This window comes from Lipotes vexillifer, unplaced genomic scaffold, assembly GCF_000442215.2.
Source record: "Lipotes vexillifer unplaced genomic scaffold, Lipotes_vexillifer_v1.1 scaffold297, whole genome shotgun sequence".
NCBI lineage: Eukaryota > Metazoa > Chordata > Mammalia > Artiodactyla > Lipotidae > Lipotes > Lipotes vexillifer.
The window spans coordinates 1,769,548-1,795,409 of NW_006772098.1; the positions used below are offsets into that span (position 1 = coordinate 1,769,548).

General features: G+C 36.2%; 1 protein-coding gene across 1 annotated transcript in view; it reads left to right on the forward strand.

Moving 5' to 3' along the window:
• CCDC7 (coiled-coil domain containing 7) overlaps positions 1 to 25,862 on the forward strand; it is a 150,102-nt gene that overhangs the window by 38,516 nt on the left and 85,724 nt on the right. Inside the window, exons 9-11 of the mRNA XM_007447300.1 lie at positions 8,744 to 8,816; positions 18,272 to 18,302; positions 19,467 to 19,556. Coding sequence (XP_007447362.1) covers positions 8,744 to 8,816; positions 18,272 to 18,302; positions 19,467 to 19,556 — 194 coding nt within the window. The remainder of the gene's footprint in view (positions 1 to 8,743; positions 8,817 to 18,271; positions 18,303 to 19,466; positions 19,557 to 25,862) is intronic.

Genomic DNA, 25,862 nt, shown 5'->3' on the forward strand with positions numbered 1-25,862 from the left:
TTTTTTTTTTTTGGAAGATGTTGGGGGTAGGAGTTTATTAATTTTATTTATTTATTTTTGCTCTGTTGGGTCTTCGTTTCTGTGCGAGGGCTTTCTCTAGTTGTGGCAAGCGGGGGCCACTCTTCATTGCAGTGCATGGGTCTCTCACTATCACGGCCTCTCTTGTTGCGGAGCACAGGCTCCAGACACGCAGGCTCAGTAGTTGTGGCTCATGGGCCTAGTTGCTCTGCGGCATGTGGGATACTCCCAGACCAGGGCTCGAACCCGTGTCCCCTGCATTAGCAGGCAGATTCTCAACCACTGCGCCACCAGGGAAGCCCCGATTACTGTAACTTTATAGTAAGTTTTTGAAGTTGGATAGTGTCACTCCTCCAACTTTGTTCTTCAGTATTCTGTTCTTTGGATCTGTTGCCTTTTCATTTAAAGTTTAGAATCAATTTGTTGATACACACAAAATCACTTGCTGGGTTGTTGTTGTTGTTTTGTTTTTTTTTGTTTTTCCATGCTGTGTGGCATAGGGGATCTTAGTTCCCCAACCAGGGATCGAACCTGCACCCCCTGAGTGGAAGCCTGGAGTCTTAACCACTGGTATGTCAGGCAAGTCCACTCCTTTTTTTTTTTTTTTTTTTTTTTTTTTTTTTTTTGCTTGCTGGGTGTTTGATTTGGATTGCATTGAATCTACAGATCAAATTGATGAGAACTGATGTCTTAACAGTAATGAGTCTTCCTATCCATGGACATGGAATATCTCTCCATTTATGTGTATCTTCTTTGATTTCTTTCATGAGACAGTTTTTTTCTTAGTATAAATCCTGTACATATTTATTTAGATTAATACCTAAGTATTGAGTTTTTGGTACTAATGTAAATGGTGTGTTTATAATTTCAAATTCTACTTGTTTATTGTTGGTATATAAGAAAGGAATTGCAATTTACTTCTGTATATTACTCTTCTATGCTGTAATCTTTCTGTAATCACTTACTCATTGCAGGAGATTTTTGGTGATTCTTTGGGAATCACCTTTTTTATACAGGCAGTCATGCCATCTGTGAAAAAAGACAACTTTACTTCTTCCTTCTCAAACTTTATACTTTTTCTTTTCTTTTCTTGTATTATTGCATTAGCTAGGACTTTGAGTAGGAGTGGTGAGAAGGAACATCCTTGTCTTATTCCTGATCTAGGGGGAAAGCATTTAGTATCTTACCATTAAGTATGGTGTTAGCTGTAGGTCACAGACTTAGAAAACAAACTTATGGTTACCAAAGGGAAAAAGGTGGGGGGAGGGATACATTAGGAGGTTGGGATTAATATATATACACTACTATATATAATATAATCAACAAGGACCTAGTGTATAGCACAGTGAACTCTACTCAATACTCTGTAATGACCTTTATGGAAAAACATCTGAAAAATAATAGGTATATGTATAACTAAGTCACTTTGCTGTATACCTGAAACTAACACAACATTGTATATCAACTATACTCCAATATAAAATAAAAATGTTTAAAAAAGTATGGTGTTAGCTGTAGGTATTTTGTTTGATTTTCTTTATCAAGTTGAGGATGTTTTATTCTGTTTCTAGTTTGCAAAGAGTTTCATGAATGGGTATTAGATTTTGTCATATGCTTTTTCTGTGTCTTTTGAAATGATCGTATGGACTATTGATATGATAGGTATATTAGCTGATTTTCAAATATTGACCCAGCCTTGTATAGTTGGGATAGATTTCACTTGGTTGTGGTGTATAATTTGTCCCATACCTTGTCAGATTAAATTTGCTAATATTTTGTTGGGGTTTTTGCATCTGTGTTCATGAGAGATATTGGTGCGTGGTTATCCTTGTTTGGTAATGTCTTTGTCTTGTTTTAGTATTAGAGTAATACTGGCCTCATAAAATGAGTTAGGAAATGTTTTTCTGCTTCTGTCGTCTGAAATAGATTGTAGATAACTGGTATAGTTTTTCCTATAGGTTTGGTAGAATTTGCCAGTGCAGTCATCTGATCCTGGTGCTTTCTGTTTTGTAAGGATATCAAATTATTGATCCAGTTTCTTTAATATATATGATATATATTCTATTCAGAATATCTTTTTCTCCTTGTGTGAGTTTTGGTAAATTGTGTCTTTCAAGGAATTGGTCCCTTTCATCTAAATTATCAAATTTGTTGGCATAAGTTTTTCATAATTTTTTTATTATTTTTTGATGTCCATGAGATCTGTTGTGATGTCCCCTCTTTAATTTCTGATGTTAGTAATTTGTGTCATATCTCTTTTTTCTTAGTTAGCTTACTCATTTTCTTGATTTTTTTCAAAGAATCAGCTTTTGGTTTAATTGATTTTCTGTAATTTCCTATTTTCATTGATATCTGCTCTAATTTTTATTTCTTTTCTTCTGCTTACTTCAGATTTAATTTGGTCTTTTTTTCCTAGTTTCCGAAGGCAGAAGCTTAGATTATTGATTTAAGATCTTCCTTCTGTTGTGATGTATTCATTAAATGCTATAAATTTCCCTTTTACTGCATTTCACAAAATTTGATGTTACATTTTCATTTTAATTTAGTTCAAAATGTATTTTAGTTTCTCTGAGACTTTTTTGTCATACGTGCTATTTAGTAGTACGTTACCTAATCTCCAAAATGTGTTGGGATTTTCATGTTGCCTTTCTGGTACTGATTTTTTTTTTCCTGGGACCTAACTATATATTGTCTACAACTTTAAAGTTAATAATAAATAATAATAAAGATAATGGTAACATTTACCAAAAGAAAGCAGGAGTACCTATATTAATTTGAACAGAGCAGACTTTGGAGCAAAAAAAAATTATTAAGAATAAATAGGGGCGTTTAATGCTAAATGAGTCAGTTCTGCAACAAGACACAGTAGTCTTCAATGTGTATGTGCCTAACAACAGAGAGTCAAAATAAGTGAGGCAAAAACTGATCAACTGCAAGGAGATATAGATGAACCCACTATTATAACTGGAGACTTCAACACCATTCTATCAGAAGCAGACCGATGCAGCAGGCAGAAAATTGGTAAGGACTTAGTGAACTCAACAACACCATCATTCAGCTGGATAAAATAGACCTCTGTAGACTACTTCATGCAACAAGAACAGAATATACATTATTCTCAAGCTCACATGGTACATACACCAAAATAGATCGTATTCCAGGCTATAAAATACACCTTAACAAATTAAAAAATAGAAATCATATAATGTCTGCCTTCAGACCCCAAAACAATTAAATTAAAAATCAGTACCAGGAAGGGAATTCCCTGATGGTCCAGTGGGTAGGACTGCATGCTTTCACTGCTCAGGCCACAGGTTCAATCCCTGGTCAGGGAACTAAGATCCCTCAGGCTGTGTGGTGTGGCCAGAAAAAAAAAAAAAGTCTGACAACAGTAAGTGTTGACAAGGATATGTAACTGTGAGTGAGGTATACATTGGCACAATCACTTTGAAAAATAGCTTTTCTTTATCTAATTAAGTTGTGGATGTGCATACCTTTAAACTCTTTTTCTTTTTAACAGCTTTACTGAGATATTATTGACATACAACATTGTACAAGTTTAAGGTGTTTATCGTAACAATTTGATACACATATATATTGTGAAATGCTTACCAAAATAAGGTTTTTTATATATCCTTTATCTAACATAATTACCATTTTGTTGTTGGCATTGTTATGGAGAGAATATTAAAGCTCTGCTCCCATAGCAGCTTTCAAGTATACAGTACAGTATTAACTGTAGTCACCATGCTGTGACCTTAGGTCCCTGGAACTTGATCATCTTATAACTGAAAGTACTCTTTGACCAATATTTCCCAATTTTCTCCACCCCACAGCTACTGGCAATCACCATTATGCTCTCTGTTTCTATCATTTCAGTGTTTTTAGAGTCTACATATAAGGAAATTATACAGTATTTGTCTTTCTCTGTCTGACTTATTTAACTAAGCATAATTCCCTCAAGGTCCATCCATGTTGTTGCAAATGGCAAGATTTCCTCTTTAATGGCTGAATAATATTCCACCGTGTGTGTGTGTGTGTGTGTGTGTGTGTGTGTGTGTGTATTCATTCACTTCTCTGTGGACATTTGGGTTGTTTCCATGTCTTTGCTATTATAAATAATGCTGCAGTCAGAGTTCCCTGGTGGTCCAGTGGTCAGGACTCATGGCCTGGGTTCAATCCCTGGTCGAGAAACTAGGATCCCACAAGCCATGCAGTGTGGCCAAAAAAACGCTGCAATGGACACAGGAGAGCAGATACTGCTTTGAGATAGTGATTTCATCTTCTTTGGATATATACCCAGAAGTGAGATTGCTGGATCATATAGTAGTTTTATTTTTAATTTTTCAAGGAACCTCCATACTCTTTTCCATAGTGGCAGTACCAGTTCACATCCCCACCAATGGTGCATCAGGGTTCCCCCTTCTCCACATTCTCATCACCATTTGTTATCTCTTGTCTGTTAGATAATAGCCATTCTAACAGGTATGAGGTGATATCTCATTGGGTTTTCATTTGCATTTCTCTGATGATTTGTGTAGTTGAGTACCTTTTCATGTACCTATTGGCTGTTTGTATGCTTTCTTTGGAAAAATGTCTATTCAAGTTCTCTGTTCATTTTTTAATCAGATTATTATTTTTTTGCTATGGAGTTTTATGAGTTCTTTATGTAGTTTGGATATTAACCCCTTATCAGATATATGGTTTACAGATATTTTCTCCCATTTGGAAGGCTGCCTTGTCAATTTGTTGATGGTTTCCTTTTCTGTGCAGAAGCTTTTTAGTCTGAAGTAGTTTCACTTTTTAAAAAATATATATATTTCATTGTCTTCTTCAGCTTGAAAAGTTGTTTGGTTCTTTTTTATGTTTTCTATCTCTTTGTTGAACTTCTCATTTGTTCTTGTATTATTTTCCTAATATCATTAAATTGTTTTTCTGTGATCTCCTAGCTCTCTGAGCATATTCAGAACAATTATTTTGAATTCTTTGTTGGGCACTTCCTGTATCTTCATTTCTTTGGGGCCAGTTACTGGAGGCTTAATGTATTCCTTTGTTAGAGTCATGTCTCCCTGATTTGTTGTGATCCCTGTGTCCTTGCGTAGGCACCTGCACATTTGAAGAAGTAGTCATCTCTTCCTGACTCTATGGAGTGACTTCAGTAAGGAAGGATTTCCAACCACAGGTGGGGGAGTGCCCAAGTACGCCATCACCCCACATGTAGTGCTGTGGGTGCCAGGAGTGGGGACATGTGGTGGGATTGGCTGGGGGCATTGTGACGCACTTGCTTAGGCCATTGTAGTCCATAGCACTGACAACCGTGTGGTCTTCACAGGCTGTTGGGATCCTCAGCATTGTCTGCAGGTACAGCAGCAAGGAACCAGGGCAGGCAGTGGGAGTGGCCAGAGCTGGTGGTATGCACGCGCTCAGTTGTGAGGGCCAGCCGCAAGTGCCTGTGTAGCGGCAGTGGCCAGGTGCAAACACACACATTGTGGCGGGGGCCGGGACAGGCAGCAAGGGCTGGAGTCAACTATGGGCACACGGGCAGCTCAGGAGTCCTGGTAGTCAGTGTGCACCACTGTGGCTTTTGGGTCTCACTACAGGCATACAGCAGTGGAGGCTGGTGATAGGCCACGGGTGTGCAGGTGCACAGTTGTAGGGGCTAGCTGCAAGTGACTACAGTGGTGCAGGTCAGTGACAGAAGACAGGGCCTGATCTGGGCCCACAAGCAGCTATGGGGATCTGGCTGTTGGTGTGCTCTCCTGTGGCTGCACAGTCTCCTGATGGGTATGCATAGGACAGTGGTGATTGGTGACGAGCTGGGCTGGGAGCATGCAGGTGTACAGCTGGAGTGGCTTAGCCCTGTGTAAGAGCATGATGTTCTACATGAGTCACAGAGGTTTAGGCTGGTGTCTCACACTCACTCAGCCACGGAGGCTTGGGCTGGCTGCTGGCATGGTTCCTGGGCTGCAGTGATGGTGGTGGTTGGGGCAGGGGAGTAGGGAGCGGCTCAGGCAGCTGGCATCAGCTGTGGGGTGAAAGCTGGTGAGTTCTGCAGGGGTCTGCAGTGGCTGTGCTGGCCATTGGTTTCTTCAGCCATAAAAGCTGCTGGGCTCCTCAGTGGAGCAGGTCACTGGGAACTGTTGATTGTTAATCTGTTAAACTGTCAGTTGTTGATCTTTGTTGGGGGACAGAGGCTAGGGTCTCCTACTCTGCTGTCTTAGTGATGTCATGTCCTTAAACTCTTGGACTATTTTCATACCAGTTTTGTTTGTAATAGTCCCCAAATTGGAGATCTCAAATATCTGTGACGAGTAGAATGGATAAATTGTGGTCTATTCATACATTGGAAAAGCATATCATAATGAATATGTTTGAAATCTAGCTGCTGATAACATCATTCATCTTACAAACATATTACTGACTGAATGAAGTCCTAAATATATAGGGTATTTTCATTTATGATAAGTTAAAAGCCAGGAAAACTTAACTCTGTTCATTAAGGATACTAACAAGGGTAGAAAAGATATAAAGATGAGAAAAAAAAAGGATAGTAGGCACCTATAGTGTGAAGGAAAGGGTTATGAATGGGGTGGGCCACATAGAGAGCTTCTAGGATATTGGCAATCCCAGGTGCCTAATTGTTGACCTTGAGTGGTGGTTGTGTGGATGTTTGCTTTGTAATTATTCATTAAACTATAAATATATTTTTATTTATGTTTTGGTAAGTATAATGTAGCTCATGATTATAAAATACAAATGAATATTAAGAGAATTTATTTATATTGGGACTTTTAAAGAATGAAGCAAAGCCTAGAAACTATAGAACAAAAAAACAATAGATTGGGTTAAGTATAAAAATTCTGTGCATTAGAAAATATCAGTAAGTATATAATTAATAGTAGACTGCTAACTGTATTACACACTATATGCTAGTATTAATTGGCCCCTACAAATGAGTAGTAGAAAGGTAGACAACTCAGGAGAAAAATGGACAAACATATGAACAAGCATGTTACAGAAGAAGAAATAAAAATGTCCAAAATATATGAAATGATGCTTGACCTAACTGGTATCAGGGAAATGCAAATTAATGCATGAATGTATAAGAGGCTTAATGACCATATAGTATTCCATTTTATGGTTATGCCATAATTTATTTACTGTTCTTCTATTGATGTTCATATAGATGATTTCTATATTTCTATTTCCATAAACAGTACTACTGTTAGCATATTTGTAAGAGTAAAAACATAGTAACAACGTGCATTTTTAGGACTGGCTAAATGAATTACAGTACATTCATAGCAATGGAGTGCTGTGTAGCTTTTAGAAAGAATAAGATAATTTTATATAAAATGCTTAGAAACATTTTCCTTGATATTTAAAATGATAAAACAAGATAAAAGCACTATATGTACATTTTATCCCATTTTTATAATCTTTCTATATAACATGCATTCTGGGTGCTGACTGTCTCATATATTTTCCCAAGAGGAAAAACCTGTCCATTGATAAATAATATGCATGCATTATTAATATTTTTTACTTATTAATAAAATACTGAAGCTTTATTATAATAGAGAAAAGAGGTCCTCCTCCCTCCACAATACACAGCAAACAACTGGATCTCCCTTTACCATTTTGGCTTCTTCAGAATGACTGTATAAGCCACTTTGTTAACCAGAGGCACTCTGCTCAGAAAAGGGCCTTAACTAGAACAGTTCAATAAGACATGGGTTCTCTGATCTCTTTTCTTCTGTTTTAAAGTTATTCATAATGATAACTTGAGGAAGAAGCAGTTGGACCCAAGCTGTTGCATTTGGCAATGGAAGTGTAATGTTCCCATCTATACATTCTATGTTACTGAGTTGTAATTCCTAAACTAGTAGAATCGTAGAGATGGGCCTGTTTTAGGGGCCTCCATAACAAATTGCCATAGACTGAGTGCATTAAAAAACAGAAATTTATTTCTCACAGTTCTGGAGGCTGAGAAGTTCAAATCAGGGTTCTAGCATAGTCACGTTCTGGTGAGAGCCTTCTTCCTGTATTGCAGATAGCTGTCTTCTTGCTGTATCCTCACATAATGGAGAGAGAGCAGGGAGAGAGCAAGTGAGCTCTCTTGTGTCTTATGTGGCTCCATTCTCATGATTTAATTACCTCTCAAAGACCCCCATCTCTAAATATCATCATATTGGAGATTAGGGTTTTAACATGAATTTGGGGGAACACAAATATTCAGTCCATAGCAGGGCCTTTTCTCCCTCCTGCGAAGTGTAATTTCAAATTGTGACAAGAATAATAGTTAATGTTCTTTGTAACCCTTTACTGTATACAAGGCATAATTTAAAATTATGTCCTACACTATTATCAGATTAATTTTAAAATATTGTTTATTGTGCCATATTACTTTCTATGCAAGCATTTTTAATTACTCTCTCTTGCCTGTAAGCAATTCTGAATTCGATTCTTTCTTCTAAAGCTGACTTCTCCCAGTATACTGTTTGACTATTTAGGGAGTACTGACCCTCCCAAAGCAAGGCCTCTGATTTACTTGGTTTCTTGATATACTTGATTTATTTGGTCCCCTTGATATATGTTGCACATTTCTGTTGTCTCCTCTTTATCTAGTTCTCACATATAGCAGTGAGTTGTATCAGCATCAAGGTATAACTTCTGCCATTTATAATACCTTTAAATGTTTTCTTTTTTTTTTTTTAAACAGTAGAAACTTCTACAATGACTAATCGATTGAATACCATGTTGAAAATATTTGAAAATCAGGCAAATAAATTAGAGAGGTAAGCTTTTAAAATACTCCTTTTCATCATTATAAATACAAGTGCATATTTATTTCAGATAAATTGGAAACATAGAAAAGAAAATAAAACCACTATTAAAAAATTTAGTGTTGTTAATTTTTATGGTATATATAATTTTAAAAGTTAAAATTATAATCATAAAGAATGTGAAATTGTATAACCACAATGGAAAATAGTATGTCAGTTACTCAAAAAATATCCATTTTTTGGATCATGGAGTGGATATCCAGCAATTCCACTTCTGGGAATATACCCCCCAAAATTGAAATCAGGGTCTTGAAGAGATATTTGTACAGCCATGTTGACTGTAGCATTATTCATAGTAGCAAAGAGGTAGAAGCAACCCAAGTGTCCAATGATAGATGAATGGATAAAGAAAATGTGTTATATACATACAATGGAATATTATTCAGTCTTAAAAAAGGAAAGAAATTCTGACATACAGTACAACATGGATGCATCTTGAGGATATTAATGCTGAGTAATTATAAGCCAGTCATAAAAAGACAAAATTGTATGATTTCACTTATATGAGGCATTTAGAGTGGTCAAATTCATAGAGAAAGTAGAATGGTAGTTGCCAGGGTCTGGGAAGAATCAGGAATGTGGAGTTATTTTTACTGTGTATAGAGTTTCCCTTTTACAAGATGAAAAGAGTTCTGGAGATTGATTGTACAACAATATGAATATAATTATCACTACTGAACTGAACACTTAAAAACGGTTAATATGGTAAATTTTATGTGTATTTTACAGTTTTAAAACAGTAAAAAAGTATGATAATCATACAAAATGTAGTTTGTGTATAGATGTTTCACTTATAGTTCTTTGTAAACTCATAAAATTCTTTTTAAAATAAATGTTTTAAATTAAAGTAAAACATATTCAGACAAGCTCACATCACAGCATTTTCAAAGAACTTTCTTTAGATTAGCTTTGAAAAATTGAGAAAGTTTACATGATCAGATTTTTTAATTATCAAGTCCAAGGATCAAGATTTAATAGAAGAATATAACATAAAATGTAAAGAAAAGGATATCCTGGGCAGCTGTTGAAAATGGAACTAAAGAACTTAACGGCTTACGTTAATTGGTGGTCAGGTACTTGGTATGTAATCAAGTTATGCCTTATTTTACTTTTTCCCTCTTCTATCTCATTAGAGTCCTCCCTATCAGAAGGGTAGGGTAAGAACTTTCACAAATTTGTCAGATGAAAGCTTTTAGCATGTTCTAGGGGCATTCTTAAAGTACAAGGCTGATTTCCATGAATATTCTTTCCATTGAAACAGGGTATTAAAGCAGTCATATATATTACTATTATTTATTCTAGCTCCTCATATTAGACTATGGGTACTAGTTATAACTGGTTTTAAAATTCCTGGGCATAAAAGAAAGCAGTGGGAAGGATTAGCTGAATGGATTACTATAAAGGTGAGGATTTCCAACTTGAATTGTCTTATACACAGAATAAGCTTTGTATAATTGTCTGGTCAGAATATGCTCAGTACATTGCTTGCTTGTCGAGAAGCATCTTGAAAGTCATTATGGATGACCTACAGTTCTTAAAGGTGGCTATATTAGTTTCACAGTTGTTATATTGAAAAGCATGTCGTGTAGAATAAAATCACAAAGCAACTTTTTTCAGACTCCTTATATTCATTTGTATTTGCTTACTGGGGCTAGTTTTCCCTCTGCTCCTAGAAAAAGACTAGGGCGGTACCATGAGTTTTCTGATCACTCTTAGGTAATTAATTTAAATATAATTATAAGCACTGTCCTGAATTGGAAATTAAAATCCCCTCTCAGATATTAGTCAATATTTTCATTTTCATTCAAAGTTAGGATTCTCTCCCCTTTCCCTAGAGCCTACCGGGGGATGTGGTTGGCTTTTCTCTTTTCTTACCTCCTTTCTCACTATTTGTATTTTCTGTTCTCCATGTTTTTGGGAAGAAAGGTAAGGTTTAAAAGAAAGGTCTTATTTGACTGTCACTGCCTTCCTTCTGCATAAATTCAAATAACATAAACCAGTTTTCTGAGTATTCTCCTTAAAGTGCCTCTCTCTGATAATGGCCATCATATCCACCTCTCCCTTAAGTATTTGAGTAGGTCTCAAGGCACCAGACAGCTCTCTGTAAAGAATATTTAGAAGTACTCTTTCTAAATCTTCTTTCCTGACCCTTTTATATTATCCATGTGGGTGAAAGGTTTTGGCACTCTCCCTTCCTTGGCTGCCTACTGTTTTCTTCAGTGGTAATGGTCACCTGCCTCATTTCTTCCTCTTTTTTTTTTTTTAAATAAATTTATTTATTTATTTTTGGCTGCATTGGGTCTTTGTTGCTGTGTGCGGGCTTTCTCTAATTGCAGTGAGTGGGGGCTACTCTTCTTTGCAGTGCACAGGCTTCTCATTGCGGTGGCTTCTCTTGTTGTGGAGCACGGGCTCTAGGCACATGGGCTTCAGTAGTTGTGGCATGTGGGCTCAGCAGTTGTGGCTCGTGGGCTCTAGAGCGCAGGCTCAGTAGTTGTGGTGCACGGGGTTAGTTGCTCCACGGCATGTGGGATCTTCCCGGACCAGGGCTCAAACCTGTGTTTGAGCATTGGCAGGCGGATTCTTAACCACTGCACCACCAGGGAAGTCCCTCTTTTTTTTCTTTCTTCTTGGTTTTTTTTTTTTTTTTGCATTTTTTTCCACATCTTTATTGGACTATAATATTCCTCATGATGTAAGCAGTGGGCTTAGAGTCTTAGTTGATGCCTCCATTTAACAACCTGTTACAGTTGTATCCTTTAACAGGCTGTGGCAAAAGTCTTAGTGCAGTTTTAAGAATTAATAATTTGGGGACTGTAATGATACAACTGTTCAAAAGACACCATTTCGAAATTTGATTATGTACATTTCTTTTGTACTTATTTAAAAATTTTTGAATAGTAAATTTTTTTTGGTTAAATTCTGTTTGGGTCAGCATTTTCCATATTCAGTCAGAGAGACTGAAAAAATTTATTGTTTAAAATTCACAAAACTAAATGTGTTAAAGAATGGAAATAAACTTTCAAATGTTTATTTTTTGGGGTAAGTTTGTAGCATTTATACTTCTGAAGTCATTGAAGCTTAAAACTACACTAACATTTTAAGAGTATCTTGTATTTATTGAACTTCTGTCATGTGGCTGAGTGCTTGGGACAAAATCCCAACTCAAATTGGTCTGAGAAAAAGATGAATTTTATTAAGAAGACAACAGCAGTATGGCTCAATTTCAGAAACAAGTATAAACCAGAACTTGAACACTATCAAGACACTTTTTCCCCCTCTGTACAAGAGCTTCATTTTCTCCTATTGCAGATCTCTTTCTTCTATTTTCTTTTTAAACTTTTTGCCTATAGGTGGGAGGCCCTGACTGCTGACAATTTCTAAATCTAATCTTTCAGTTTTAGTTACTCTGAGGGATAATATTTGAATTTCTCAACTCTAAAAGTCCTTGGTGAGAAAATTGTCAGTGCAGCCAGAGGCAGGTGCCTGTTTCTGGACCAGTCAGCTCTAATCGAAGGCTTATGGTCATGTAAGCTTTCTTAGGAATTATACTAATTCAGAGGGGTGGGGTCAGGGGGTTCCCAGAAAAAGGAGTGGGGTCCACCTATGAGGTGCTTGGTGGTAAGCAGATGTGGTGGGATGAAAACCATAATATAGGATAACATTTAGAAAAAAGGATTGTATTTCATTATTATGGATGAATTATACAGTAACAAGTTAGGGCAATCATGCTAGTCCTGGGGAAAGCTAATATACCTTTTTTTCAGGATCTGGTCAGTGCATTGTCTAGCCGTTTCGTCTGTGGATAGTGGGAAATGGACAAGTAATCATAGACTCAGAGGACCTTGAAAAGTTCTTTCTTCAATTATGGGCCATATTGGGATTACAAGTAGAGATTGGATTGCAGGGTATTTTTTCCAAGGCATAGTACCTCTTTGGTGAAGAGAGTGTTTAGATCTGGTGACTAATCTTGGGAATGAAGTTGTCAACATCAGTGACAATATTGCCCGTCACCAGAATCATGTGTAGTCCTGAGGGATAGCAGGCCTGTTAAGAAATCTATCATGATGTTTTTTCTAAAGAGGCAGAAGAATCAGAAGGAAGGATAATAAGCTGTCTTGCCTTTCAAACTGTCTTTAGCCCAGGTACATGTATCACAGGTAGGTATGTTATGTCAAAGGTGGAATTATCATAATTCCAAGGTGGCAAATTCAAAGTCTTGAATGAATTTCAGTGACCAGTTAGGGCACTGGCAAGGCAAAAGGCATCCATCTGGTTAGAAGATAATGACAGAGTCTTCACTCCATGCAAAAAATTAAATTTAATGTTTATTACAGACATAAATGTCAGAAAACAGAATCATAAATATAGGGAAGGCATTTGACTATTGAAATTAGAAGTATCTTCAGAAATGAATCAAAGTTAAAAGATAAGCAATGGATGGGAGAAAATATGTGTGCACATAGAAGAAAGGAGTGATAATAAGAATATATAATTCCACAAAAAGGCAAACCTTCAAATAATAGGCAAAGTACATATATATATATATATATATATATATATAGATAGATAGATAGATAGATATTTAAGGAAGAGACAAAAAATGGCCAATAAACATTTTAGGAGATGATCAGTCTGATATGTAATCAGGGAAATAGAAAGCAAAGCAGCAACACTACATTTTTTTCCCCATCAGTTTAACAAAAAGTAGTTTTCTAATATCAAGTCTTGACAGAGATGTAGTGTAATAAATACTCTTAAATTGCTAGTACCATAGGAATTGCCCACTTTAAAGAATAATTTAGCATAGTTTATTTAACAATAGCAACAAAACGTTTGCCTTATTCTTTTAATCTACCCTAGAGAAAGGACTATTCTCAAGGAGGCATATGTAAAAAGAAATTTATCATATCACTGTGATAATAGCAAAAATCTAGAAAGAATTTAATTTTTTGTTAGTAGGAGTATGGCTCAATCATCTGTGGTTAAAGGATTCTAAGGGAATTCTATGAGCAACTGTATGACCACAAATTAGACAACTTACATGACATGGACAAATTTCTAGAAAGACAGACTATACTGATTCAAGAACTGGAAAATCTGAGTATAACTGAAACAAGTAAAAAGATTCAATTACTAATTAAAATATTTCCCAACAAGAAATTCTCAGATGGCTTCACTGATGAATTCTATCAGATATTTAAAGAAGAATTAATATCACTGTTTTACAAACTCTTTCAAAAAGTAGAAGAGGAGTTAATACTTCTCAACTCATGCTATGAGTCTAGTATTACTCTGATACCAAAGTCAGACCACAGTGTCACAAGAAAACTGCAGACCAATATATTATGAATATGAACACAAAAATACTCAACAAAATGCTAGCAAATAGAATCCAACAACATATAAAAAAGGTTATATACCACAAGCAGGTGGGGTTTATCCCAGGAATGCAAAGTTGGTTCAAAATGCAAATATTGTGCTTCTCTGGTGGCACAGTGGTTAAGAATCAGCCTGCCAACACAGGGAACACGGGTTCGAGCCCTGGTCCGGGAAGATCCCACATGCCGTGGAGCAGCTAAGCCCACGCACCACAACTACTGAGCCTGCGCTCTAGAGCCCACGAGCCACAACTATTGAAGCCCGCGTGCCTGCACTCTGCAACAAGAGAAGCCACTGCAGTGAGAAGCCTGTGCACAATGAAGAGAAGCCCCCACTCGCTGCAACTAGAGGAGGTCCGCACACAGCAACAAAGACCCAGCGCAGCCAAAAATAAATAAATAAAATAAATAAATTTATAAAATAATAAATAAAATGCAGATATCAATAAATGTAATACATGATATTGATTGAATATCACGTGAGATATTGAATATCAATATCTCAATATTGATTGAGAAAAATCACATGATTAGCTTACTAGACAAAGTAAAAGCATTTGACAAAATCCAATAGCCTTTTATGATAAAAAATACTCCACAAACTAGGCATAGAAGGGAACTTTCTTAATCTGATAAAGACTATCTACAAATACCTATAACTAACATCATAATATATTCTCTCTAATATATTAAAGAAAAAACTTAATGGTGAAAAAACTTAATATATTCTCTCTAAGACCAGGGACAAAATAAGACATTCTTACCACTTCTGTCGACCATTGTAGTAGAGGTTCTATCTAGGGCATTTAGAGAAGAAAAGGAAATGAAAACTACCTCTTTTTGCAGATGTCATGACCTTATCTATTGACAGTCCTAAAGGATCTATTAGAACTATTAGAAGTAAATTAATTTAACAAGGTTGCAATATACAAACTTCATAAATAAAAATCAATTATATTTTAATACACTAGTTGTTATGGGTTGAATTGTGCCCCCCCCCCACCAAATACATGTTGAAGCTCTAACCTCTAGTACCTCAGAATGAACTTAATTGGCTGTAGGGTCATTGTAGATGTAATTAGTTAAGATGAGGTCATAGTGGAGGGGGATGGGCCCTTAATCCAATATGACTGGTATCCTTATAATAATATTGTAGAAGGCAAGTACACACAGAGGGAAGACAGTCATGGAGGCAGAGATTGGAGTTATGCTGGGAGTACTAGAAGTTGGAAGAAGCAAAGAAGGATTCTCCCCTAGAGGTTTCAGAGGGAGCATGGCTGTACCAACACCTTAATTTTAGATTTATAGTCTCCAGAACTGTGAGTGAATAAATTCTTGTTGTTTTAAGTCACCAGTCACCCAGATTGTGATACTTTGTCATAGCATAGGGAAGTAATACACTAGCAAGGAACATTCCAAAAATGAAATAAAACAATTCCATTTACAAAAGCACCAAAGAGAATGAGAATAAATTTAACAAAAGAAGTGCTAGACTTGTGCACCGAAAACTACAAAACACTGAAAGTACTTTAAAGAATACTCAAACAGGTAGGCATCCCATTTTCATGGACTGTTAGACTTAACTAATCTTAAAACAGCAGTATTTCCCAAATTGATCTACAGATTTAATGCAATCTCTATCAAAATCCCAACTTTGTTTTTGCATGAATTGGCAAGTTGCTTTTAAAATTCATGTGGAAATACAAGGAACCCAGAATAGTCAAAGAAATCTTAAGAAGAACAATGTTGGAGGACTCATACTTTAGTGATTTTAAAACTAAATACACCTGTAGTAATTAAGACAATGTCATACTGGCATGAGGATAGACCTATGTAGATCAGTGGAATAGAATGAATGGAAATGATGTCCAGAAATAAACCATTACATTTATTTACGGTTAACTGATTATCAACATGGAGGCCAGGATAATTCAGTGAGGAAAGAATAGTGTTTTTAATAACTGTGCTTGGAGAACTGGATATCCATATGCAAAAGAATTAAGTTGGATCCTTTCTTTGTGCCATGCACTAAAATTAACTCAAAATTACCAAAGACCTAAATTTAAGAGCTAAAACTATAAACCTCTTAAAGAAACACAGGAGTAACTATTTTTGACTTAGAGTTAGTCAATGGTTTCTTTCTTTTTTTTTTTATTTTTAAAATTTTTTTGGCCGTACTGCATTGCACATGGGATCTTAGTTCCCCAACTAGGGATGGAACCCAGGACCCCTGCATTGGAAGCGCGGACTCTTAACCACTGGACCACCAGGAAAGTCCCAGTCAATGGTTTCTTAAATAAGATATCAAAAGCACAACCAACAACAGAAGAAAAAACAGATAAACTCAACATAAAAATTAAAAACTTGTGCTGCAGCTTCTTAATACCATTAAGAATGTGAGAAGACAACTCATAGAATGTGAAAACTATTCATAAATCATGTATCTGATATGAGACTTGCACCCAGAATATACATAAGAACTCTTACACCTCAATAATAAAAAGGATAAATAACCATGTTTAACAATGGGCAAATAATCCGAATAGACGTTTTGCCACACAAGATATACAGATGATCAATAAGCACATGAAAAGATACTCAACATCATTAGTCATTAGGGAATCAAAACTACAATGATATACCACTTCGCAACCACTAGGATGGCTATAATAAGAATGACAGACAATAACAATTGTTGGCAAGGATGTAGAGAAATTGGTACCCTCATACATTGCTGGTACATCATGTAAGTGGTACATCTTCTATGGAACACAGTTTGTCAGTTGCTCAAAATGTTAAATATTTAGTTAACATATGACCCAGAAATTCTATTCCTATGTTTATACCTAAGAGAAATGAAAACATAGGTCCACACAAAAACTTGTACATGTATGTTCATAGTAGCATTATTCATAATAGCCCAAAAGTGGAAACAACCCAAATGTCCATAAACTGATGAATGAATAAATAAAATGAGCATATCCATACAATGTAATATCATTTGGCAATAAAAAGGAATAAAGTACTGATACATGATACAAACACTATGCTAGGTGTGAGAAAACAGTCTCAAAAGACCACATACTGTGCAATTCTGTTTGTATGAAATATTCAGAATAGGCAAATCTGTGGAGATAGAAAATAGACTGACGGCTGCCAGGGCTTAGGCAGTGCTGGGAGAAATGGAGAGTGAGTGCTAATGGCTACAGCATTTCTTTCCGGGGTAATTAAAATGTGCTAAAATTAGATAGTGGTAATAGTTACTCAGTGAATATATTAAAAGCCATTGAATTGAATAAATGAGTGAATTTTATTGTATGTTAATCATATTTTAATAAAGCTTTAAGAAATTCTGATTATAATGAATAAAAAAACTCATTAGTCAAAAAAATATAGTTTATCCATACTATGGAACAGTTGTCAGCAAACTGCAGTCCGTGAGTCAAATCTAGCCTGCAGCTTATTTTTGTAAATAAAGTTTTGTCAGAACATAGCCATACCCATTCATTTACCCATCATCTGTAGCTGGTTTTGCAGAGTTGGCTAGTAGTGACAGAGATCACCTGGCCTGTAAAGTCTAAAATAGTTACCATCTGACTCTTTACAGAAAAAGTTTGCCAAACCTTGCTATGGAATAAGAAGTTGTATTTAAAGGAAGTGAGAGAAATCTATGTTTACCAATATAAATGGATCTCAGAAATTGTGTTAAGTGAAAAAGTTGAGAACATCATATACAATATCATTTATGTGAAAAAACAAAACAAAACAGACATCCAGCCCACTAACAAAAAGTATAGAATTGAAAGGGTACGTGAAGTGTTATATAAATCCATGGAACAAGTTCTGTGAAGAGACACAGCAAGCTAACAGTATCTCTAGGAAAAGCATTGAATTTTTGGAATGCTAGTCAAAGTTTACTCTAACCTTATTTATATTAAGGTTTTTACAAAGAAAATATATAAGCATATTACATAAAAATATAAATTTAAATTTATAATACATTATAGATATTTTTGGTTTGTTTTTCAGAGCTATGAATGAGCAAGTTTTGTTAGAGGCTGTAAGTATAGTGCTTTCAGTTTGAAATTGCACTTTGTCCTTGATGTTGTTAATACAGTCTGGAAATTGTCAGGATATGTCAAGAGAGTCAGTTTATTCAAGAGATTTTTATGCATATGTGAGCTGAAAAGCTTTGTCTATTCTTTTGATTTTATTAGACTTTATTGTCACTCAGAAACACTTCACTTCTAAAATACTGAACTATAACATCCCACAGTCTTTTTCTTTTTTTAACATATTTATTGGAGTATAATTGTTTTACAATGGTGTGTTAGTTTCTCCTTTATAACAAAGTGAATCAGCTATATGTATACATATATCCCCATATCCCCTCCCTCTTGCGTCTCCCTCCCACCCTCCCTATCCCACCCCTCTAGGTGGTCAGAAACCACCAAGCTGATCTTGCTGTGCTATGCGGCTGCTTCCCATTAGCTATCTATTTACATTTGGTAGTGTATATATGTCCATGCCACTCTCTCACTTCGTCCCAGCTTACCCCTTCCCCCACCGTGTCCTCAAGTCCATTCTCTATGTTTACATCTTTATTCCTGTCCTGCCCCTAGGTTCTTCAGAAGCATTTCTTTTTTTTTTTTAGATACCATATATATGTGTTAGCATACGGTATTTGTTTTTCTCTTTCTGACTTACTTCACTCTGTGTGAGACTCTAGGTCCATCCACCTCACTACAAGTAACTCAATTTCGTTTCTTTTTATGGCTGAGTAATATTCCATTCCCACAGTCTTTTTTTTTTTTTTTTTGCGGTATGCAGGCCTCTCACCGCCGTGGCCTTTCCCGTTGCGGAGCACAGGCTCCGGACGTGCAGGCCCAGTGGCCATGGCCCACGGGCCCAGCCGCTGTGCGGCATGTGGGATCCTCCCGGACCGGGGCATGAACCCACCTCCCCCACATCGGCAGGCAGACTCCCAACCACTGTGCCACCAGGGAAGCCCCTCCCACAGTCTTTTGAAATTCCATTATCACTGATAGTTCCTTTGCCTCTTTCAGCACCAATTATAACTTCACTATGCAGATTAATACCAATGGTTCATTATTTTTATGAGTTAATGAAGACTTTCTTACTTTAATAATTAAGTGCCCAAATAACCTCTCTATATTGATATGTTTGCTTTTCATTATTAATGAAGTTACAGTATTTCTTTTAGAAAAACACACAGATTCAAAGTGACCTCCAAGTGTTGTCAGAGGAGAAACTGTTGCTGGAAAATGAACTACAAAAGTTGAAGAGTACAGAGGTTAGTTAATTTTAGTGTCTGAAAATGGCATACATACCAATATTAATAATGGGTAGCAGCTGTGCTTTGAAAAATAAGATAATGCTATATTCAAATCACCATATTTTTTTTTTTAATTATTTATTTTATATTTATTTTTGGCTGCATTGGGTCTTTGTTACTGCACGCAGGCTTTCTCTAGTTCCAGCGAGTGGGGCTGCTCTTAGTTGTGGTGTGCGGGCTTCTCACTGTGGTGGCTTCTCTTGTTGCAGAGCACGGGCTCTAGGTATGTGGGCTTCAGCAGTTGTGGCACGCAGGCTCAGTAGTTGTGGCTTGTAGGCTCTAGAGCGCAGGCTCAGTAGTTGTGGCACATGGGCTTTGTTGCTCTGCAGCATGTGGGATCTTCCCGGACCAGGGCTCGAATCCGTGTCCCCTGCATTGGCAGGCAGATTCTTAACCACTGTGCCACCAGGGAAGTCCTAAATTACCATATTAGCTATCAAAACTGAAAGGATGCTATGAAAAGCATACATAAAATTGAAACATTCTGAAAGGTATTTCTAAGCCAAATATTTAACTTTATTAAAATATCAATAAATGAGGTTTACAAATATATTTTAAATGTATTTTATTGTATTCTTTGCGACTGTGTAATGTGTGTGTCCCAGTTCACTCTTACTACATAGAGTGAATAGAAATACCAAGGATAGAATTTGTTTCCTTTTCTTTTCCTCCTCCTCTGCCATTTTTATATAGCTTATAAATTTCAAACTATACACAATGAAGTCAAATGGTGGATTAGAAGCAAATTTTTAACTATGTAAAAATATAAGATTTATGTTTTGACACAAAATTAACATAGAATGAAGAAAAATACTCTTGAATCTACTAATGTTGGTTACTTGGTATTTCCTCCTTAGTAGAGGAGGAAGCAGAAGTAGTACCAGATTTGCTACTTAATCAGTTAGAGAAGCAGTGATCCTACGTAAGTGTCAAATGTAAGACCAGGGCTGTCACATAAGTTGAATTAGGAATAGCTTCATCTAGGTATAGGTCCCAGTAGGAATAAAAATAAAAAAAGAAAATAAAAATAAAGCAGTAAATTGTCATAGTAAATAATTGAATAGTCTGGCCAAGTGTAAGGATTCAACACTTAATCATGCACTGTTAGATCCACATTCAAAATCTTTGGAGCTTCGTACATGACTTGAAAATGTTGCAGCAGTTTCTGGTTTTACTTTCTTGTACTGTTTCTTTAGATTTTGTATGTGAAAACCTAAAGATGTATGGAAGTGTGAATGAGAAATGGGGAAGGAGCATTACTGCATATACAGTAGCAATATTATATCCACACAAAGGTGGTGACCAAGAGATCTGAGAGATAGCCTGTTTTCAGAGAAGGGGATGGTAGGAAGAGAATAATGGCTACAGAATTATGCTAAAGTCAGGATTTCTAATAACAACTATATCAGTTTTCTTCCAGAGTAAGCTTTCTTTACTAACTGATATTATCTCAATAATTTTATTTTCATAGGCAACCAACTTTAGTAATCAAGAGCCATGTCTGCCAAATGTTAATGTGTGTCAGTTAAGGGTTTTATTTTACTTTTTGTAAGCAGGAGAAACTGACACTGTTTTAAGCAAGAAATTTATTGGATGGCTAGTAGGGTAACTCTAAGAATTGAGGGAAATTTGAACAACATGTTTGGTGAGAGATAGAACCAGGACAACTCTTAGAGTTAAAATAACAGAAATTCATGGATAGCCACTACTTCTGTCCTTCCAGGGAAATTTTAGAGAGGGAGTTTATGACTGTTTTCTTCCCATCCCTTTGGATACTGGTTCTGGAATTACTAAGCTCTACTACTTCCCTTCTACAGTGTCAATTTTTAGATGATTGTATCTTACTGGCCTTGCTTGGGGTCAGATGTCACCAAGACAGTTTGAGATGAGGGAGTTGAAGAACACTTCTAAATCTGGTGCTGTTTCTTAACAGAATGGAAAAAGGATACTGGGCACAAATATCTGGTGTCCACTGTACTTGGTAATGTTTCCCTAATTAATATCTTAGCCATTTACTTATTTCAGCTGTCAGAAAAGTTTACTGTAAAGGCCAAGTATTTTAGGTTTTGTAGAGCATAGGGTCTATGTTGCAACTATTTAAGTCTGCTTCTGTGATAAGAAAATAGCCACAGAAAATACATAACTGAATGACCATGGCTGTGTTACAATAAAATATTATTTACAAAACAGGCAGCAGGGCAGATTTGGCCTACACTTTGCTGACTCCTTATTTTTTCTTTTTGAATTTTATTTTTTTAAATACAGCAGGTTCTTATTAGTTATCTATTTTATGCATATTGGTCTATATATGTCAATCCCAATCTCCCAGTTCATCCCACCACCACCACCCCCCACCCCGCTTTCTGCCCTTGGTGTCCATACGTTTGTTCTCTACATCTGTGTCTCTATTTCTGCCTTGCAAACAGGTTCATCTGTACCATTATTTTAGGTTCCGCATACATGCGTTAATATACGATATTTGTTTTTCCCTTTCTGACTTACTTCACTATGTATGACAGTCTCTAGGTCCATCCATGTCTCTACAAATGACCCAATTTCCTTCCTTTTTATGGCTGAGTAATATTCCATTGTATATATGTACCACATCTTCTTTATCCATTCATCTGTCAATGGGCATTTAGGTTGCTTCCATGACCTGGCTATTGTAAATAGTGTTGCATTGAACACTGAGGTGTAAGTGTGTTTTTGAATTATAGTTTTCTCAGGGTGTATGCCCAGTAGTGGGATTGCTGGGTCATATGGTAATTCTATTTTTAGTTTTTTAAGGAACCTCCATACTGTTCTCCATAGTGGCTGTATCAATTTGCATTCCCACCAACAGTGCAAGAGGGTTCCCTTTTCTCCACACCCTCTCTAGCATTTGTTGTTTGTAGATTTTCTCATGATGCCCATTCTAATTGGTGTGAGGTATGGTGTGAGGTGATACCTCATTGTAGTTTTGATTTGCCTTTCTCTAATAATTAGTGATGTTGAGCAGCTTTTCCTGTGCCTCTTGGCCATCTGTCTTAGACATGTCTTCTCTAGAGAAAACATGTCTTCTCTGGAGAAACGTCTGTTTAGGTCTTCGGCCCATTCTTGGATTGGGTCGTTTGTTTTTTTAATATTGAGCTGCATGAGCTGCTTGTGTATTTTGGACATTAATCCTTTGTTGGTTCATTTACAAATATTTTCTCCCATTTTGAGGGTTGTCTTCTCATCTTGTTTATAGTTTCCTTTGCTGTGCAAAAGCTTTTAAGTTTCATTAGGTCCCATTTGTTTATTTTTGTTTTTATTTCCATTACTCTAGGGGGTGGGTCAAAAAAGATCTTGCAGTGATTTATGTCAAAGAGTGTTCTTCCTATGTTTTCCTCTAAGAGTTTTATAATGTCTGGTCTTATATTTAGGTCTTTAATCCATTTTGAGTTTATTTTTGTGTATGGTGTTAGGGAGGGTTCTAATTTCATTCTTTTACATGTAACTCTCCAGTTTTCCCAGCACCACTTATTGAAGAGACTGTCTTTTCTCCATTGTATATCCTTGCCTCCTTTGTCACAGATGAGTTGACCATAGGTGCATGGGTTTATCTCTGGGCTTTCTATCCTGTGCCATTGATCTGTATTTCTGTTTTTGTGCCAGTGCCATATTGTCTTTATTACTGTAGCCTTGTAGTATAGTCTGAAGTCAGGGAGTCTGATTCCTCTAGCTCCGTTTTTTTCCCTCAAGATTGCTTTGGCTATTTGGGGTCTTTTGTGTCTCCATACAAATTTTAAGATTTCTTGTTCTAGTTTTCCAAAAGATGCCACTGGTAATTTGATAGGAATTGCATTGAATCTGTAGACTGCTTTGGGTAGTATAGTCATTTTCACAAAGTTGATTCTTCCAATCCAAGAACAAGGTATATCTCTCCATGTGTTTATGTCATCTTTGATTTCTTTCATCAGTGTCTTATAGTTTTCTGAGTACAGGTCTTTTACCTCCTTAGGTAAGTTTATTCCGAAGTATTTTAGTCTTTTTGTTGCAGTGGTGATGGGATTGTTTCCTTAATTTCTCTTTCTGATCTTTCATTGTTAGTGTATAGGAATGCAAGAGATTTCTGTGCATTAATTTTGTATCCTGCAGCTTTACCAAATTCATTGATTAGCTCTAGTAGCTTTCTGGTGGCATCTTTAGGATTATTATGTATAGTATCATGTCATCTGCAAACAATGACAGTTTTACTTCTTCTTTTCCAATTTGGATTCCTTTTATTTCTTTATCTTCTCTGATTGCCATGGCTAGGGCTTCCAAAACTATGTTGAATAATAGTGGTGAGAGTGGACATCCTATGGACTTTATTCTTCAATTTGTTAATGTGGTGTGTCACACTGATTGATTTGCATATATTGAGGAATCCTTGTATCCCTGGGATAAATCCCACTTGATCATGGTGTATGATCCTTTTAATGTGTTGTTGGATTCTGTTTGCTAGTATTTTGTTGAGGATTTTTGCATCTGTATTCATCAGTGATACTGGTCTGTAATTTTCTTTTCTTGTAGTATCTTTGTCTGGTTTTGATATCAGGGTGATGGTGGCCTCGTAGAATGAGTTTGGGAATGTTCCTTCCTCTTCAATTTTTTGGAAGAGTTTGATAAGGATAGGTGTTAGCTCTTCTCTAAATAGAACTCACCTGTGAAGCCATCTGGTACTGGACTTTTGTTTGTTGGAAGATTTTTAATCACAGTTTCAATTTCATTACTTGTGATTGGTCTGTTCATATTTTCTATTTCTTCCTGGTTCAGTCTTGGAAGGTTATGCCTTCTAAGAATTTATCCATTTCTTCCAGGTCATCCATTTTATTGGCATAGAGTTGTTCGTAGTAGTGTCTTATGCTTTGTATTTCTGCGGTGTCCTTTTTCATTCTAATTTTATTGATTTGAGTCCTCTGCCTCTTTTTCTTGATGAGTCTGGCTAAAGGTATATCAATTTTGTTTATCTTCTCAAAGAACCAGCTTTTAGTTTATTGATCTTTGCTATTGTTTTCCTTGTTTCTGTTTCATTTACTTCTGCTCTGATCTTTATGGTTTCTTTCCTTCCACAGACTTTGGGTTTTGTTTGTTCTTCTTTCTCTAGTTGCTTTAGGTGTAAGGTTAGATTGTTTATTTGAGATTTTTCTTGTCTCTTGAGGTAGGATTGTATAGCTATAAACTTCCCTCTTAAGAACTGCTTTTGCTGTATCCCTTAGGTTTTAGGTCATCGTGTTTTTGTTGTCATTTGTCTCTAGGTATTTTTTGACTTCCTCTTTGATTTCTTCAGTGATCTCTTGGTTATTTAGTAACGTATTGTTTAGCTTCCATGTGTTTGTGTTTTTTACGTTTTTTCCCCTATAATTGATTTCTGATCTCAAAGTGTTGTGGTCAGAAAAGATGCTTGATATGATTTCAATTTTCTTTAATTTACCGAGGCTTGATTTGTGACCCAAGATGTGATCTGTCCTGGAGAGTGTTCCATGTGCATTTGAGAAGAAAGTGTAATCTGCTGTTTTCAGATGGAATGTCCTATGAATATCAATTAAATCTATCTGGTCTATTGTGTCATTTAAAGTTTGTGTTTCCTTATTCATTTTCTGTCTGGGTGATCTGTCCATTGGTGTAAGTGAGGTGTTAAATTCCCCCACTATTATTATGTTATTGTCTGTTTCCTCTTGTATTGCTCTTAGCATTTGCCTTAAGTATTGAGGTGCTCTTATGTTGGGTGCATATATTATATTTGTAATTGTTATATCTCCTTCTTGCATTGATCCCTTGATCATTATGTAGTGTCCTTCATTGTGTCTTGTAACATTCTTTATTTTAAAGTCTAGTTTTCTGATATGAGTATTGCTACTCCAGCTTTCTTTTGATTTCCAGTTTGATTTCCATTTGCATGGAATATCTTTTTCCATCCCCTCATTTTCAGTCTGTCTTTGCCCCTAGGTCTGAAGTGTGTTTCCTGTAGACAGCATATATATGGATCTTGTTTTTGTATTCCATTTAGCAAGCCTGTGTCTTTTGGTTGGAGCATATAATCCATTCACATTTAAGATAATTATCGATATGTATGTTCCTCTTACCATTTTCTTAATTTTTTGGGGTTTTTGTAGGTCCTTTTCTTCTCTTGTTTTTCCCACTTAGAGAAGTTCCTTTAGCATTTGTTGTAGAGGTGGTTTGGTGGTGCTGAATTCTCTTAGCTTTTGCTTGTCTGCAAAGCTTTTGATTTCTCCATCGAATCTGAATAAGATCCTTGCC